Source organism: Canis lupus, chromosome 5, assembly GCF_048164855.1.
Source record: "Canis lupus baileyi chromosome 5, mCanLup2.hap1, whole genome shotgun sequence".
NCBI lineage: Eukaryota > Metazoa > Chordata > Mammalia > Carnivora > Canidae > Canis > Canis lupus.
The window spans coordinates 82735584-82749355 of record NC_132842.1 but is presented as its reverse complement, the minus strand read 5'-3'; the positions used below and the strand labels follow the sequence as shown (position 1 = coordinate 82749355).

The following is a 13772-nucleotide window of genomic DNA, read 5'->3' as shown; positions in this document are numbered from 1 at the left end:
CTAACATTTGTATCTTGGATTTGATGGGTTACTAGGGAGAAGGAATAGTGAGGTTTCTCTTCACAAGTTCATGTCAGCTTAAGGAGCTGACATTAAATTTTCCAAGGACACATTTTCAGAGGGGAGAAATGTGTAAGCCACTTTCATTTCGCACTACTAATTTGAAGCCTTATCTGTATAATTTCCTAAGATCTAGTTGGGGGCTTGATACATAGGAGAAGCCTAAAAATGACTGGTTGAGCAAAGCCACCCTCAAGCATCAGTTTTGATGCTGGTGGGACCTGCAGACTATTTTCAGCAGTGTTTATGATTTCATTCTGTGATTAAATTTGCTAGAGCTACCATAACAAAATACCACAAAAACAACAGAAGCGTATTTTCTCACAGTTCTCAGGGTTAGAAGTCCAAGATCAAAGTGTGGGCAGGTTTGGTTTTTTTTCAGAGGCCTGTCTCCTTGGCTTGCGCATGACTACCTTCTCCTTTCACATTCACATGGTCATGTCTCTGTGTGCACATTTCTGCGCGCTGTGTCTCTTGCTCTTTCTCTTTCTCTTTCTGTGGCCTGATCTCTTCTTATAAGGACATCGGTCTTACTGGATCAGGGCCCATCCTAATGACCTCATTTTAACTTTAGCACCTTAGTAAAGACCCTACCTCCAAATATGATTATATTCTGAGGTACTGGGCATAAGGACTTAAACAGATGGACTTTGGCAGCAGGCACAGTTCCATCCATAACACCAATGGTCATGGGTTACCACTCCTGATCACAGGTTAGCCTTTCCTGTGTTCATAGTTACCACTTAGTGCCAGGAAAATGCCAGCAATCCAGACAGAGTATTTATTTTAATGACTCTGAAAAGTTGGAATTACTGAATTGTGTGTGTATGTTGTATTTTGTAGGCATTAGCAGACCTATTCTTGAATAATTAAAAAAGGCCAAACTCAATCATAGGGGCCAAGGGACTGGATTTCTCTGGAGAGAACGTACCAATGAAAACCATCAGTTCATTTTTCTGGTTTTTTTGTTTTGTTTTGTTTTTTTAAGATTTCATTTATTTATTTGATAGAGTATGAGAGAGCATGAGCAAGGAGAGAGGCAGAGGGAGAAGGAAACTCCCCTCCTGAGCAGGGAGCCCAATGTGGGGCTCAATCCCAGGACCCCAGGATCATGACCTGAGCTGAAGGTAGACACCTAGCCGACTGAGCCACTCAGGCAGCCCCAGTTCATTTTTTCTAAAACAAATTTTCAGCTTGTTGTTCAGAAGCACTCAGGTTTGCCAAAATACTTTTGTGAGGTTAAGTAAAGAAGCGCTTGGAGGAAGATGAGGAAATAAGTTTAACACTCTCGTACATGTGGTGAGCAGTCGCAGATGCTTGCTGGTGGTGTGTAATGAGTGGACAAGAGGTTAAGATCAGCTGGAAGCCCTTGGGTTGAACAGCTTCTTTGTCGAAAAGCATAATGCATTTTCGGTCACACCAGGCGGTATACTGGAGACTGTTAAACCTCATTCATCTAGAAACTGACAGCAAAATATAAACCTTAAACCACCGCATAAGTTAGGGCACCAGTGCATTTATACCAAAGTCAGATCAGAGCCAACGTTATATTTAAACATGCCAGGCAAACAATATGAGGCAGCGAAGCACAGTGGTTACCTATGTTCCATCCCTGGGCTTTAGAGTCAGACCAGTGTTCAGTATATGTGCTGCTGAAGCGAGCACCAGATAGACCAGTGTGCAGAGCTGAGCTCTGTCATTTACTCTTTGTGTCTTTAGACAAACTACTTAACACAAATTTCTCCATCTGTAAAATAGATGTAATAATGTCAAACCAACAGGACTGATACGAAGATTTTATATAAGTTTCTGTTATATATTAAACGCTAACATAAAATGAGCCTTAGGGAATTTCTGATTAGGTGTTCTGGTTTACCAAAGTAAAAAAAAATTTAAGCACCTATTTTATAAATTTTTTAAAATCATTCTCAAATACATGAGTCTACTTTCTTCAATTCACTGACGACCAGGCACTGACCTTTGACTTAGGTTTAGCTAAGTCTTGCAAGGTAATTAGAAGTTAGTTGAAAGAAACCCAGGAGTAACATTACAGGCCAGGGGAACTGTGCAGCCAGAGAAACAAAGAGCATCCAAAGGAGAGTCAGGCACAGGGTGTGACTCAGGTATAGCCAAGAGGGAGGAAGCAGTAAGAGCACGCAGGAACCAGGTAGTAATAAGCTGGACTTTATTTTATAGTATGTGATAAAGCCAAGAAAAATTGCCACATAGAGTCGTGATTTAGTCCCATCTACACTTTAGAAAGCTATAGAGCCACATGAAGGGCAGATTGAAGAAGATAAGAGAAGCAGGGAGGTCACCAACCCTGGGAAGACAGCAGCCACTGGCCCAGACTAGGACAGAAGGAATAGAGAGGTGTGGACAAGTATAAGATATCTGAGTGGTAGGAGCATGGAAGTCTGGAGGGACCTGGCTCCTGGAGACCATCTGAATGTGAAGAATGAGGAAAAAGGGGGGGGCGGGGCTCAAGATTGACTGCATTCTGACTGGAGCCAGTGAGTGGGCAGGGAACCGCAGGGAAGAGCTGGATTTGAGAAATTGTTCTGAATAGTAACTATGTTTGGACTTACTGCACACGGTGACATGAAAATAATAGTAGCTTGTATTGATTGAGAATTTAGTATATGCCAAGCACAATTGTAATTTCAACTCATATTAAACAACAGCCATTTAAGGCAGGTGCTGTTGTCATCCTTCTTTTACAGACACTTAGCTCATTCTTGGGACCTCATCAGGGTCCCACAGTTGATGTTTGGCAAAGCTGGGATTTGAACCCCGGTAGTCTGGCCCTAAGTCCATGCATTGCACACCATGCTGTACTGCCTTTTAATATCCTCAAATCTTTGATGATTAAAGGTCTTGCTATTCTTTTGAGTGGTCATGCTATTTAATCGTAGTAATTCAGTGACAAAAGTGGAAGAAGCAGAATTTAGATCCATAGAAGTGACGTTTACTGAGGGTTCAGTCCATTCCCCCACTGCACCTCCAGAGTTCCCTGGAAGGCAGATTTTGTCCAAATGTATTAGATTAATTTGGTTTATAAACCATTTTCCTCTTTGGACCATGCAGGTTAGTTGAAGATTCCGACAGTCAGGCTCCACTTTGTTACAGTTGGGTGGCAGTGCGGTGCGATCCTTACAAAGCATCCATGGCTATTTCCCTGTCCAGGTGAGGCAGCACTACCCTTCAAGATCGATACTGCCAAAATTGTGTCTTTGCCTTTTTTTTTTTTTTTTTTTTTAACATTTTTTTGAAAGATCATGAGCAGGGGCTGGACAGAGGGAGAGGGGGAGGGGAGAGAGAACCTCAAGCAGACTCCACACTGAGCACAGAACCCGGCGCAGGGCTCAGTCTCACAACCCTAAGTTTAATGACCCAGCAGAAACTAAGAGGTGGATGCTTAACCAACTCAGCCACCAAGGTACCGCCTGCCAAAATGTTCCTATTCTGTATTAATAGGAAGAGCAGACTAGGGCACCTGGTGGACTCAAGTCAGTGGAGTGGGTGACTGTTCATCTCAGGGATATGAATTCAAGGCCCACATTTTGTGTAAAGATTACTTAATATTTATATATATATATATATATATATATGTAATATTTATATGTGTGTGTTTATATATATATTTTATATATATATGTGTGTGTGTGTATATATATATATATATATATACACACACATATATATAAAGGGAAGAGCAGACTATTTTAAAGATCAGCTGAGTGGTGTAGGGAAGCTTGGACCCTGTGTCTTGGACTATTGTTAAATGCCTGACTTGCCCTGGATGAATGAAATAGGACAGTTCTACCCAGGGAGAAATGTGGCAGCTACTTAGGTGGAATCTGCAGCCATGCAGTGTGCTGACAGCTAGTGTGCAGAGGCCGCCCACACGTATGGACAACGCACTGGGGAGAAGGACCAGAAGTAGTCAGCACTGCCTTCGACCTCAAGGAACTATTTAGCCGAAGAGAAAATACATACCCAGAGAATTCACACTTGACATTTGCAAGTACAGAATCACATTTGCAATTACCAAATGATGTAGCACTGCAGGAGTAAGCAGAGGATGAGAAAGAACTCGTGTTCTCATTTAAAACTTTCTTCTTCGTGAACCAAGTCCTGTGTTAGACATTAATGTATAAATTATCATTGTTTTTGTTGAGTCTTTTGGTTGTTTTGCATTATGCTAGGGGCTTTGTGAGGCCTATCTGTATCATAAGAGCAACTCAGTGAGGGAGAGATACTATTGTTTTGTTTTGTTTTGTTTTGTTTTGTTTTGTTTTAAGATTTTATTTATTTATTCATGAGAGACACAGAGAGAGAGAGGCAGGGACATAGACAGAGGGAGAAGCAGGCTCCCTGCAGGGAACCCGATGTGGGACTCGATCCCAGGACCCTGGGATTCAGCCCAGGGCCTGAAGGCGGTGCTAAACCGCTGAGCCACCTGGGCTGCCCGATACTGGTTTTTTTTTAATCTGCTTTTGCACTATGTCCTTGATTTTGTTCCATTTCACATTATTTTGCATCTTAGTAATTTCTTTATTGACAGGTTCGTGTTTAGTCAGATTTGAAAGTGGCCCCTTCCTCCAGTTGGCTCTGTACCATTCCTTAAAACATATGCAAAACTTGAAATAAAAATGAATGTATATATGTTACAGAGGAGAAAAAGAATTTCCCTAAAAGATGCGATACACATTAAGGATTGTATAATGAAAATGAATACAATGATACCTCAAAATAGAGGCGCAACATGGACACGTTTGGTACTGTACAGAAGGAAGACTTCTCACAACCTCAAAGGAGAAGGGAATGTTCATGTTTTTAATTACCCAGGATCTACAAATTAGCCATAAACATCAGTCTGTATCACAATCAAATAATGTTTCTGAAAGAGGTCACATCTGCTTTGCCTTTCTTTTAAATCCAAATGTTTATTTGGACTTCGGGTATATTGACCGTCCTGTAGCCTAGCTGTGCTGAATCAAGATACAAACACATGGATAGTTTTATTCGCTATTGTGCTAACTGAGCTTGCTTTATGGACCCTGGACTTTGAAGTGTAGAAAATTCGAAGGCAGAAGAGGAGACAATGGAGCCTGTGTTCTCTGACTCAGAGACCCCAAGTCACCACCCATCACTGGTCATTTCCCAGCCTAAGTTTCTGTGAGATAACAGTGCTGCCAGCTTTTCTTACTCTTCCTTCCAGTTTGGGAGGGAAGGGAGATGGGTTAGATCTGAATTCTTCCCCCCGCCCCTTTTTTTTTTTTAATTTTATTTAGGGATGCCTGGGTGGCTCAGTGGTTGAGCATCTGCCTTCAGCTCGGGTCGTGATGCTGGGATCCTGGGATCAAGTCCTGCATCAGGCTCCCCACGGGCAGCCTGCTTCTCCCTCTGCCTGTGTCTCTGCTGCTCTCTGTGTCTCATGAATAAATAAATAAAATCTTTAGTAAAGAAAAATTTTATTTATTTGAGAGAGAGAGAGAGCATAAACTTGGGGGAGGGGCTGAGGGAGAGGGACAAGCAGACTCCATGCTGAGCACAGAACCCAATGCAGAGTGCTATCCCAGGATGCTGGGATCATGACCTGAGCCGAAGGCAAATGCTTAATCTGCTGAGCCACTCAAGTGTCTCTAGATCTGAATTCTTTTTTTTTTTTTTAAGATTTTATTTATTTATTCATGAGAGACACAGAGTGAGAGAAAGACGCAAAGACACAGGCAGAGGGAAAAGCAGACTCCATGCAGGGAGCCTAATGTAGGACTTGATCCCAGAACTCCAGGATCACACCCTTAGCTGAAGGCAGATGCTCAACTGCTGAGCCACCCAGGCATCCCTAGATCTGAATTCTTATTAAATATCTTCTCAGGAGGAAAAATAATACCAATTGAAAAACCAAATATTTATCATTCTTTATTCTAATCTGTATACTAGTTAACCTATAGAAGAGAGGTAAAAGTCCTCCAGAATTTAGAAGTGGGATTATGATAGTAACAAAGTCCTTTATAGAAGTGATCCAAGAAAATGGCCTTTATAGATTTGGAAATACTTAACATTTAATGAAGGTGATGTAGGTAAGGACTCGTGGTAATTTAAGTAAAAGAAATGAAACCTAACCACTGTATTCTGTTCTGAGAAGGAAGCTGTATTGATGGGAGGGCAAGAAAGGTGGGGAAAGGACGACATAGAGAGGGCGAGGGTTTGCTGTGTATATCCTGCTCCATAGGAGAAGACCAGCTCCTCAAGGTGAAATTCCCACCCACAGAGACATCTCGGGCTCAGGCTTCATCATGAAATAATACTTCGTAATAACAGTTGTAATTAATTAGGCACCTATTGTATTCCAGGCTCAAGGTTAGATTCTGTTGTAACTTTCTTTTTTTTTTTAAGATTTTATTTATTTATTCATGATGGCGGGGGGGACGGGTTGTGGAGCGACAGAGACATAGGCAGAGGGAGAAGCAGGCTCCACGCAGGGAGCGCAATGCGGGACTCGATCCTGGATCTCCAGGATTACACCCTGGGCCGAAGGCAGTGCTAAACCGCTGGGCAACCGGGGCTGCCCTAGGTTCTGTTTCACCTTATGTCTTTAGTCTCAACAGAACAACTTGTCTCCATCTTAAAAATGAGGAAACAGACAGCGAGGTGAAATGACTTGCCTGAAGTTACACAGCTACCAGGGAGCAGAGCTGGGCTTGAATCTGGATCTGACTGATTTTTAATACCAATTTTTTTAAGACTTTATTTATTTATTCATAGAGACACACATAGAGAGAGAGGGAGGCAGAGACACAGGCAGAGGGAGAAGCAGGCTCCATGCAGGGAGCCTGATATGGGACTCGATCCAGGGTCTCCAGGATCACGCCCTGGGCTGCAGGCAGCACTAAACCGCTGCACCACCGGGGCTGCCCTAATACCAATTTTTAAATCATTGGTTTGTTTTTTAAAAACCAAGTGCCTACTACATGTCAGGAACTGTTCTAGATACTAGGGATGCAGCAGTAAACAAAATAAGCAAAACTCCCTGCAATCATAGAGCTTATGTTCTAGTAAGTACACACCACTAAATAAAATAGAGTCCATCAAAGGGCACCTTAGCTTGGTAAAGCCAGGCAGGTGCCAGAGAATGCCAAGGCACAGTTACAGGCTAAAATTGGGCAGGGTGGGCCTTTCTGAGGACGCAGCCCACACGGGGTGTTACAGGGAGCTTCAGGGGTATCTGGAGGAATAGTAGAGTGAACAACAAGCCCAGAAGCAAAGTCCGTTTCCCTTTGGTCTCCAGGACTGCATCCCTCATCCCAACTCCAGGCCCACAAGCCACCTTTCTGATGACTAATTCTGATCCACATGTGTCCTGAAACCTAGCAGAGGGCACCTTGAATGGCAGAGTTACTAAAAAGGTGTCCTTCCTGGGATTAGATAGTAAATTGGCATCTGGTCTATGTAAGATCCTTTGGGGTGAGTCAGCCTCTTAAGAAATTGATCCCTCTAGTATTCAGAACCAAAGGTGGAAGAGGTCATTCTTCGAAGCCAGGGAGGAGCCAGGCTTCACACTCAGGTAGGCCTGGGTTCAAATCCTGGTTCTACTGCATGCTACCTGTGATGCCAGGTCAGCTGTCCTCATCCTGTCCAGGCACTGGTAACATGGAGGTATCGGCACTGACCACTCAGGATGTTGGGGAGTGTGAAGAGTGATAATTCTATAAAGCTCTAGCCATGCTGCCTCAACTTTAAAAATGTTTAAAACATGGCCCTTCCACCCTTGGGTCTTTGCTGTATAGCCACTTGACACCCCACCCCCACCCCTGCTAGGTGATGTCCCTCTGACCTTAAATGAAACCAAACGTCTCAGTGTATATGCCTGCTATATTCTTGTTCTTCTCACAAAATGTTTACATGCACTTCCATTTGTCGACATTATCCCGTAGTTGTTTGTCATGCCTGTAGTGTGAGGTAATGTGCTAGACCTGGCTCTGGAGCATCCAGTTTGAAATCTTGTTCTACAGCTCCGCGAACTGGGATCACGTAATCTCTCTGAAGCTTGCTGTTTGTAAAATGAGGGGGTGATGTCTTCCTTACCTGCCCTTGAGATACTCTAAGGGACATAGTAAGATAGCCTGCAAATAGATTTGTTTTGTCTATTTAGCAGTTTTAAAGTATTAAGCCTGTGATCCTGCCGTTTACCCAGCAATTGCATTTTTGGAATTTAATTAGGAAATCACGCAAGTGCACAAAGATGTGTACACAAAGATCTATAAGGATGCCCATCAAAATACCCCATGTAATAGTGAAAGCTAATCACCAGAAAAAAGGAAATAAGTTAGAAGATGGGAAGTGCTCTGGAAGAAAGATGGGAAAGTGAATAGGTTGAGGAGGATGCCAAGTGTGGGGAGTATGGTTTCAAACATGGTAGCCAAGTGGGTCTCAGTGAGAAGGACTTGGAATTGGCAAAGGAGGAACTCAGCTTCACAGATGTCAGGGAGTTATCCACTCCGGGCAGAAGGGACAGCCAGTGCCAAGGCCCTGAAGCAGGAACATGCTAATGTGTTTAAGGAAGAGGAGAATGCTGGGTGCTGGGGCAAGGTGAATGAAGAGGAGGACAGGAAAGGTCAGAAGGGGACCAGGGACCAAATCACAAAAGCCTGGTTGGCCGTTGTGAAGATTGGCTCTTATTTTGAGTGACATGGGAAGTCTTTGCAGGATTTGGGCAGAGGAGGGCCGTGATCCATGTTTCTGTGTTAGAGGAGACAGTGAGGCTAGTATGTTGAGAACCGGCCGCAGGGAGACCAGGAGAGACAGTAACGTTAGGCGGGTATTGCACAACCAGGGGAAGAGAGATGGTGACTCAGAGGAGAGTCTAAAGAAAGTGGAGACAAACAGATTCCTGGCGTCTTTTGAAAATGAAGCCAACAGGACTTGCCAACAGATTGGACGTGGGGTGTGAGAGGCGAGAGGTGGAAGATGACTCGAGTCTTCCGTCCAAGTAACAGGAAGGAAGGGGCCCCGTTGGTGACCAGGGAAGGCCTGCGTGGGATGGACCTGGGGGAGGAGAGCAGGAATTGGGTTTGGGAAATGTTAAGTTGGGAAATCTATTGGGCATCCAAAAGAAGACGAGTCCTTGCTGGCTGTGAACATTTCATGTTCCTCCAGTGTTTAGCAGAGGAACCGGCTCTCTAGATATACTGGTCAAAGGAAGGAACAAGGAAAACTATTCAAGTATTAAGTGAAATGGGTATCAGATGCTCCTGTGTTGTTTTGTTTTGTTTTTCTTTTTTATGATAGTCACAGAGAGAGAGAGAGAGAGGCAGAGACACAGGCAGAGGGAGAAGCAGGCTCCATGCACCGGGAGCACGACGTGGGATTCGATCCCAGGTCTCCAGGATCGCGCCCTGGGCCAAAGGCAGGCACTAAACCGCTGCGCCACCCAGGGATCCCCTGTTTTGTTTTATATGTAGGTGTGTGCGTCCACACACACATTTGTAAGAAGAGGTACAGGAAGATACCAACACGTCAACAGGAATTATATGGGATTTTGACATCTGAGTGATTCTAACTTAATTTCTGTCTCCTTTTCAAGAATGTGTACTTTCTAATATCTGTCTCTACACATAACTTATATAAAAGGGAGACTTGGGCTAAAGAGTGAGAAGACTGAATTCTATCGATAAATCATAGTTATTTTTCCAACTATTGCCAAGTTGTTGAACTCTGGAATTGTTCCCAGGTTTGTTTGTTTGTTTTCCTTGTGAGTAGAAGCACTGTAGCAGATTGCTTTCTTTTCTTTTCAAGTATTGAGACTAAAAGTATGGAGACTAAAAGATACAAAGATTTGTAGCTCTTAAATATAGCCAGATTATTCTGCAGAAAAACTGAACCAGTTTAGAGTATCAGCAATGAAAAAGTGCTAATCGATCTATTAGGAGAGATATCCTAGGTCAGGAGTTCAGTTACACACCAAAAGATCACTTATCAGCATTTCCTTATCTACCGTGGGGTGGTGAAAAGGCTTCATGGAGGTCTTCCATACTTTTCAGGTGTAGGAATCGGTGTGGTCCATGCTGGGTACGAGAGACGCCTGGCCCATCACCTGGGAGCGCACAGCACTCCCTCTATCCTGGGAATCATAAATGGAAAAATCTCCTTCTTCCATAATGCAGTTGTCCGTGAGAACCTACGACAGTTTGTAGAAAGTCTCCTTCCAGGGAACTTGGTGGAGAAAGTAAGTACCTGGTGGAAAAGTAGCCTGTGAGGTACCTGGGTCCCCCAGCCACCCTGAACTCTATGGTCATCTCAGACCTGAGTTTCATTTTGAACAGGGCAAGACCTATGTTAATTAAGTAATAACTCAACTGAAGTCATTTAAGTGAAGTCTGAAAAACTTCAGACTAAGACTTTCAGTAGGAGACTGAAAAACAAGGGAGAAAGACTAAGAATCTGTCCCTGTTGGTAACCACTGACCCCATTTACACTGTGGTGGGGATCTGAGCCTGGAATGACAGTGGCTCTCATTTTCTAAACAAAAAATTAGATCATGATGTAGAACGAAAGATTTCTTTCTGATTCATGAATTTGTTCATTTGAAGGTATCTGTCTTATGAAAGGATTCAAAATAAGTTACATTTGGCTATATTTTTAACGATCACATCTGTGGAAAACACAAGATTCCATGAAATCAAATATTTTTGGAATTTTCAGAACTTAGAGTAATGCAAAGATGAGTAAATTTCACAAACAAAAATTATGCCAGAGAAACCAGGCACAAAGAGTTCATACTAGTTTATGATTTTTACACTTAAGCGGCATTTTTTCTCCAGTATCTTAGATTAAGTGTCACAGGAACTAGAACAGGATTCGTGTGTGCTTTAAATAATTCATTCCTTTAACTATACCAGGGGAGTGAACATACCAGCATTTCCATCCTATTACCACGTGCACTGTTCATAGACTATGCCGCCGGGATCATTATCTACAGAAGAAATATTTGGTGGAGCTAGAGAGAGTATGGTAGGCTACTAGAATGATCGTAGGTTTCTGGATGGGTCCTCAAACATTTATGAAATGTCTGTTCTATGCCAGTCACTGTAAGTGTTGAGGACGCTTTTCAAGGAGCTCCCAGCGTAGCAGGTGATTATTTCCATCTGATATGCTGAAAGGCTGTCTGAGAGAGTGGGGAAAGGCTTCCTGGCAGAAACGGCCCATGCACTGAGTTTGCCAGGTGAAGTGAGAGGTAGGGAATGAGGATGGGACGTGAAGCATCCTGCTCTGCGTGAAGTAGTCGCTAGTGAGCAGGAGAGGGCAGGACTAGAGGGGTTTGTAGGAATCTCGCTGCCTGGCCACCCGATAGAGGAACTTGGGTCTTGGCTTGCAGGTGCTGAGGCCAATGTAGGGGGCTGAGCAGAGAGTGAAATGATCAGATTGAGGTTTAATATAGATCATTCTGGAAGCAGAATGGAAAGATAAACCTTTTTTAACTATGAAAAATTTCTAAGTAGAATTTTAATTTGTTAATGTTTTGGGGTTTTATTTATTTACTTAGAGTGAGCATGAGTGGGGGGAGAGGGAGGAGCAGACTCCCTGCTGAACAGGAAGCCCAACTTGAGGCTCCATCCCAGAAGCCCAGGATTGTGACCTGAGCTGAAGTCAGACGCTTAATCAACTGAGCCACCCAGGCACCCCTTATTAATGTTTTTTATATTCTCTCAGTAGGATTATTTAAAGCATAATCAGGGAAGCACAAGAGTAGCAATTCAGATGGTAATAAATGAAACTATGTAATATATAGACCAAGTGGGCCCCCTTATTTTTTTAAGACCTTTTTAAAAGAGTAATCACTGTGTTATCTTCCACAGGTTAATAGACTAAGAAGTACAGTGTATAATAGGTTAAGAAGCATGTCTATAATTCAAAAGTTCACTCTTGTTTTTATGTGTTAAGTAATTGTTCCAGAAAAGACTGTGATTTCGATCCGTAAGAGTGGGAACACATGAAAATACGAAATCAATAAGTCTGTTCTTTTAAACCATTTTAGTCAAAGACAAAAAAATTAGTGATCGGCGTTTTTTATTTTCTACGAAATACTCTTTTACACATACTTGATTTTGTTTAATTATCTCCTGACTACATATACTACAGTTGTTGAGAATTGAATACTGAAACTAACATCCTCTCTTCAATTTAAGGTTACAAATAAAAATTACATCCGATTCCTCTCTGGCTGGCAGCAAGAGAATAAACCTCATGTCCTTCTGTTTGACCAAATGCCCGTTGTACCACTGCTCTACAAGGTATTATGTGCTGGGAGAATGTTTGCTCTTTTTTTGGTGGAGAGAACTTGTGGCTTGCTTGTCCTTTGTGGGTAAGAGCTTATCCAAAGAAATGTTTGAAGACCAGAAATTTGCCTCAACCACCATACACTGGGTTGGTGCTTTCCACACACATAATAACATTTGATCTTTAGAAGAGCCCAGTGATAGAAATATCATCCCTGTTTTATAGACCAAGACTTTTGAAGCTCAGAGAGGTTGTACGACCTCCCCCCTTGGTGACTGCGTGATTCCCAGACCCATCCTCTGGGTGACATCCTCTGCAGCACTTCCAGCACCCATCTGGTTAGCCCTGTGACATGAGACGGGAGAGGAAAGTGTCCTGCTTATTACCCTTTGGCGTGGCCACTGCCATCTTACATAATTGAGGTGATTCCTCAGATACTCCATGCCTCCAACCCAGCGTAGATCTCAGTAAAATGAATAGTTTTCTCTCTGTGTGAGAAAAAATAAAATTCCCTGTGTTTAGCTTTATTGGTACAATTTTCGGGCATGGGACATCATAGAATTCCTTGAATTGCGCAGAGGTCTAGCAGCCCGAGTGGGGCTATACACGCTGGCATTCATCACCACTGGTGTGAACTGGTCACGCTTGGTTTCTGTGATCCTGCTATCAATTTAATTTCTTCCTCTCTATTACACCCTAACAGTTGACTGCTTTTGCGTACAAAGATTACTTGACATTTGGGTATGTACGCACCGGTTTGAGAGAGGCGGAGGAGATGAAAAGGCAGTACAATGTCAATGTCTATGCCCCCACCATCTTGATCTTTAAAGAACACATAAACAAGCCTGCAGATGCTATTCAGGTACGTGACAGTCGCCCTATCTTGAGGTTGCCCTCGTGTTGTATCTTGTGCCTTTATGAATAAACAGCAAAATTGAACAGAGCAAGTGAGAAGGAGAAATTCATTTTTTAATTTCTCCCTTCAGAGGCACAAAATTTAAAAACAAGTTTCGTTTTCATCCTATTTGGTACTGTTTTGCTCAAAAAATAATCTTTTGATAGAAAATAGGATGGTGGTGATGCCAAGGGCTGAGGGAGGAGAATATGGGGAGTTCATGTTTCATGGGGATACTTTCTGTTTGGGAAGATGAAAAGGTTCAGGAGGTGGATGACAGTGATAGTTTTACAACAATGTGAATGTACTTAATCACAGAATTAGGCGCTTGGAAATGGTTAAAATGATCCATGGTCAGTTAAGGGTCTGCCTTCGGTTCGGGTCATGATTTCAGGGCCCTGGGATCAAGCCCTGCATCGAGCTCTCTGCTCCGCAGGGAGTCTGCTTCTCCCTCTCCCTCTGTGCTCTCTTTCCCTCTCTCACTCTCTCAAGTAAATGGATAAAAGTCTTTTTTTTTTTTTTTTTTTTTATT

General features: G+C 42.9%; 1 protein-coding gene across 5 annotated transcripts in view; it reads left to right on the top strand.

The window, feature by feature from the left end:
- DNAJC16 (DnaJ heat shock protein family (Hsp40) member C16) overlaps positions 1 to 13772 on the top strand; it is a 40981-nt gene that overhangs the window by 7796 nt on the left and 19413 nt on the right. For all 5 annotated transcript variants that reach the window (XM_072828224.1, XM_072828223.1, XM_072828225.1 and 2 more), the window contains 3 exons: positions 10110 to 10294; positions 12255 to 12359; positions 13049 to 13207. In XM_072828224.1, the coding sequence (XP_072684325.1) occupies positions 10110 to 10294; positions 12255 to 12359; positions 13049 to 13207 (449 nt within the window). The remainder of the gene's footprint in view (positions 1 to 10109; positions 10295 to 12254; positions 12360 to 13048; positions 13208 to 13772) is intronic.